Below are 4,621 nucleotides of genomic sequence, written 5' to 3' on the forward strand. Positions count from 1 at the left end.
AGCAGCAACATTTTGATGCCGAGGACGATGCTAACACAGGTCAGGGTGACTTCTTTTATTTCCTCATTCACTTGTGAAGCATCAGCCAGGTATCCGAACAGATAACATTTATAGGTTTGCGTTTAGGAGGCCTGGTGTTTTTCTTTAAGGTTGTCAATTAAGAGTATAGTTTTAGGGAAAGTATTAAATATTTAGAAGAAGTGAGGGGAGGGACGGGGAACAGATGGCAAGATTGAAAGCAAGCAGGCAGGCAAAGTTGTACAGGATAAAATGGGGCGAAAATAACCCCTCCTGAGGTCACGTTGAATAGGTTAAGGAGTAATCTCACTAGCCAGCTCTTCCCCCTCAAGGGAAGAACAGGAGGGTTCATGATGCTTAAACTGCAGCCTGAATCCACTGACAAGCTTATTTGGGGAGGGCCTTTGTATAATCTATACAACAAAAATTATTGACTTTTAAGGCAAGTGTGTTTTTCAAAACTATATTTTGCATATGCCAAGAAAGAAAGAATTTCTCATACATTGGTTGGCTGTTATGTTGGGCTGTGTGTGTGTGTGTGGGGGGGGGGAGTTAATTTTCCTTTAAAAGGGGTTCCTTTTTGCTGAAACCGGTTTGGCTCAGTGGATAGAGCGTCGGCCTGCTGACTGAAAGGTCCCAGGTTCGATACCGGTCAGGGGCATGTACCTGGGTTGCAGGCACATCCCCAGTAGGAGATGTGCAGGAGGCAGCTGATCGATGTTTCTCTCTCATCAATGTTTCTAACTGCCTCTCTCCCTTCTTGTCTGTAAAAACTCAATAAAATATATTTTAAAAAAATAAAATAAAAGGGGTTCCTTTTTGAGAAATTCAACTTTAAATTTTACAGTATTTCTTCATCGTGCGCATACACCGAAGGAAAATCCCCCCCACCCCCCACACACCTTAGAAATAAGCAGTGAGCAGCGATTCTTCACCGGCTCTCCCTCCCCTCCCCCATCCCGGGACGGAGACCACCCCTCGGACCCTCTTCCCAGCCCAGGGCCTTCCTGTCTGTTTGGATTGGATTCGGAGCCCCAGCATCTCTGGAAAAAGAAATGCCAAGAGCAGGCCACACATCTTCCCCTCCACCCCCTTCCCCCACCATCGCTGTCAGCCAGGAGGTGGCGCCACATATGGATGGAAGGGCGGGAAATTCAAATCCTTTGTCCCTTATCAGAGCGGGAACCCACCCTCCCCACCCTTCTAGGGGAATCGCGGAACCGCCCAAGGCCCAGGAGGTGGCAGCCCGGATTACTAGGACGTAAAAAAAAATTCACAGGCGTTTCAGACCGACTGTGGCCACCGGTAAACATTTGTAATGAGGAATCAGAGCCATCTCAGGTGGTCACCTGTGTGCAAAGGGCTCGAGGCGGACCCCACAGAAACTAGTGCCCCAGGAGCCGCGCGCAAAGTCGCCGATGCTTCCCCAAAGCTCCCAAGACGACGTGAGTGCAGGCTCCCGGAAGGAGCGCCCCCCTACCTGCCCGTTTGGCTGCCCAGACCCACCCCTCTCACACCCGATCAGCCCAGATCAGAACTCCTCTGGGGGCCCTGCTCTCTGAAGTCCTTGATCGGAAACCTGCAGAGGTAACTAAAGTGACCCTTTGTAGGTGCATTTCAATGGACACCTAGGGCACCTTGAAGGGGAGATAAAACATGAACTAGACACCCATGGGGCACAGCACCACGTTCAAATAACACCAAGTGACCCTGGAGATAGAACCTGGGCTGACTTTGCCACAACTAAGGGCTCAAACTGAACCCACAGTATGGAACAGTGACCTGGCTCAAAAACGGCAGTTACAGCTTTTCCCAGAGAAAGTGGGTGGCTCTGAAAAGAGCCTTTGGGTTTGACAGGGGCCGAAGCGCCTCACTTGGAGCTGGTGTACTTGGTGACGGCCTTGGTGCCCTCGGACACGGCGTGCTTGGCCAGCTCGCCGGGCAGCAGCAGGCGCACGGCCGTCTGGATCTCGCGGGACGTGATGGTCGAGCGCTTGTTGTAATGCGCCAGGCGCGACGCCTCGCCCGCGATGCGCTCGAAGATGTCGTTGACGAACGAGTTCATGATGCCCATGGCCTTGGACGAGATGCCGGTGTCGGGGTGCACCTGCTTGAGCACCTTGTACACGTACACCGAGTAGCTCTCCTTGCGGCTGCGCTTGCGCTTCTTGCCGTCCTTCTTCTGCGCCTTGGTCACGGCCTTCTTGGAGCCCTTCTTTGGAAGGCTCCGGCATGGCGTCTGCAAAGGCTGTAGAATTCCTGGTGGCAGTTTCTACAACAGAGATGAAGGGTGAAGAGCTGAGAGCTCATTCAGTATATATCTGTTTCTCGATTTAAATGAGGAATTAAGAATCCTCACTTCTGATTGGTTAGCCACTACATGTCGCCGAGGGGCGTGGTCTATGCAAATAAGAAATGCACAGTTCTCTTTTCTATTGGACAGAACATATTTTAACCAATCAGATGTCTTATCGCTCTATCCAAGCTGTATCTATAAAAGGGTTTCTTCAACTTCACATTCTCACATCGCTTTTTTGCGGCAGCTTTCTCTGCACGTTAGAAGTTTGCTAATATGTCTGGACGCGGCAAGCAGGGCGGCAAGGCGCGCGCCAAGGCCAAGACGCGGTCCTCGCGGGCCGGGCTGCAGTTCCCCGTGGGCCGCGTGCACCGGCTGCTCCGCAAGGGCAACTACGCCGAGCGCGTCGGGGCGGGGGCGCCGCGGTGCTGGAGTACCTGACCGCCGAGATCCTGGAGCTGGCGGGCAACGCGGCCCGAGACAACAAGAAGACGCGCATCATCCCGCGCCACCTGCAGCTGGCCATCCGCAACGACGAGGAGCTCAACAAGCTGCTGGGCAAGGTGACCATCGCGCAGGGCGGCGTGCTGCCCAACATCCAGGCCGTGCTGCTGCCCAAGAAGACCGAGAGCCACCACAAGGCCAAGGGCAAATAAGGAACAGATCGCAACATCCGAAACCAAAGGCTCTTTTCAGAGCCACCCACGCTTTCACTAAAGAGCTTGCTCGAAAATTTCCGTTTTTAACAGCGAGTAATTCCTCAGTCTACCAGTAGATGGCAGTGTGTGAACTTTAACTCCAATAAAAACAATTTAGCATCAGCAAAGGAAAGTGGGTACCTGGACACTTGACAATCACAGGTACTTACGGTGATGAGTGCTACAATCCCTGGGGTTAAACCGGGAGAAAACAGGAGGGCAACGAGGCTTGGTGAAAGGTGACTATTTAACTGCAAATATAGTTAGTGGCCCATCGGGCCTTAACTCTCGAGTTGTTTTGCATCTCAATAGGACACATTATCACCAATTTTCCCATCTACCGGGGCCCTAGTGGATTGTAAGTAACAGCAACACTGCTGGCCTCCGAGTCAGGTTCCTTAGGGGAGCTGACTCACCACGGGGCACAGCATGGCTTAAGAAGGCTCAGTCATCTTTTTGTACCTCGTACACGCTTGAGGGTTTCTTTAACCACACTTTGCACAACTCTCAGTTGAAACTGAAACGTATGAGAATGCTAGTTAGTGAAAAGTGAATGTTACTGTAGCTGTAACACCAAATGTGAATCGAGTTAAGTAGGCATTTAGAAAAAGCCTAAGAAACATTTTAAAGCCTCTACACTTAAGTAGAGAAATGAAGAAACGGACGGGAAATTGGCTTTCCTAAATTTGAATGAGATTCAAAAATCTCTTGGCCAATCCCGTGTAGCGCGCGCTTTTTCAAAAAGTTCAGACGACAGCCCGTTTCCGGGGCCAAAGTTTAAAATTTTTATTCAGGAAACAAGACATATAATGGTAATTATTTACATTAAGTTCTGCGGAGAAAAGCCAAAGAACATTGTAGAGAAAAGAGGTAAAGACGGTAGAAGCGAGAAAGAGTAGGAAACAGCCGCAGATGAAAGGGTGGGAGGAGGAAAGAAGTTAATTTCCGGTCCAAACGCCCGGGAGGCCTGCAGTCCGGAAGTGGATGGGGCTTCCAATAACGTCCCTGCGGGCCTTGATGGACGGATGCCCTATCCAATGAGAGCGGGCCTCGCCTTATATATACTGGTTGAGAGCCCGCGCTGTTACTCTTCTAGCAGTTTGCTACCTTGGGTGCTTTGCTATGGCTCGTACCAAGCAGACAGCGCGCAAGTCGACGGGCGGGAAGGCGCCCCGCAAGCAGCTGGCCACCAAGGCCGCCCGCAAGAGCGCGCCGGCACACATCCGAAGTGCTGAGACCCAAACTAGAAATTATTGGGGAAATTATCAGGAGGTAAGGACAAGGATATTCAATGTTGAACTTAGTATTTATTAGCGATTTCTATATTAAGGTGAAACCCCTTCAGGTTGTACTGGATCAATTAGAAGTACTGAGTACCTGCATGTATTCCCGATACCGACTTCCTGACGGATCTCCCACCCCTCCGCATCATTACACTGTTTTCTCTTTCCAGGGCTTGTGCATGTACGTACTTTACCTAATCCCTTCACCTTGCTTCATATACCACCGCCCCCAGACCTCCCCTCCCACAGCTGTCAGACTGTTCCGTGTTCATGCCTCTTCCTATCCCGTCAGTTTTGTTCCTTAGGTTCTGCCTGTGAGAGCATAG

General features: G+C 50.9%; 1 protein-coding gene and 1 pseudogene across 1 annotated transcript; one reads left to right on the forward strand and one right to left on the reverse strand.

Moving 5' to 3' along the window:
• Nucleotides 1–1,843: 1,843 nt before the first annotated feature.
• Nucleotides 1,844–2,466, reverse strand: LOC102766904 (histone H2B type 1-M). The gene is made up of 2 exons (XM_006759984.2): nt 2,440–2,466; nt 1,844–2,290 (listed from the first exon to the last, which is right to left on the reverse strand). The coding sequence occupies exons 1-2, from the start codon at nt 2,464–2,466 to the stop codon at nt 1,889–1,891; spliced, it is 429 nt and encodes a 142-aa protein (XP_006760047.1). The 3' UTR covers nt 1,844–1,888.
• Nucleotides 2,467–2,566: 100 nt separating this feature from the next.
• On the forward strand, nt 2,567–3,152 carry LOC102762050 (annotated as a pseudogene).
• Nucleotides 3,153–4,621: the final 1,469 nt, after the last annotated feature.

Source organism: Myotis davidii, unplaced genomic scaffold (assembly GCF_000327345.1).
Source record: "Myotis davidii unplaced genomic scaffold, ASM32734v1 scaffold2537, whole genome shotgun sequence".
NCBI lineage: Eukaryota > Metazoa > Chordata > Mammalia > Chiroptera > Vespertilionidae > Myotis > Myotis davidii.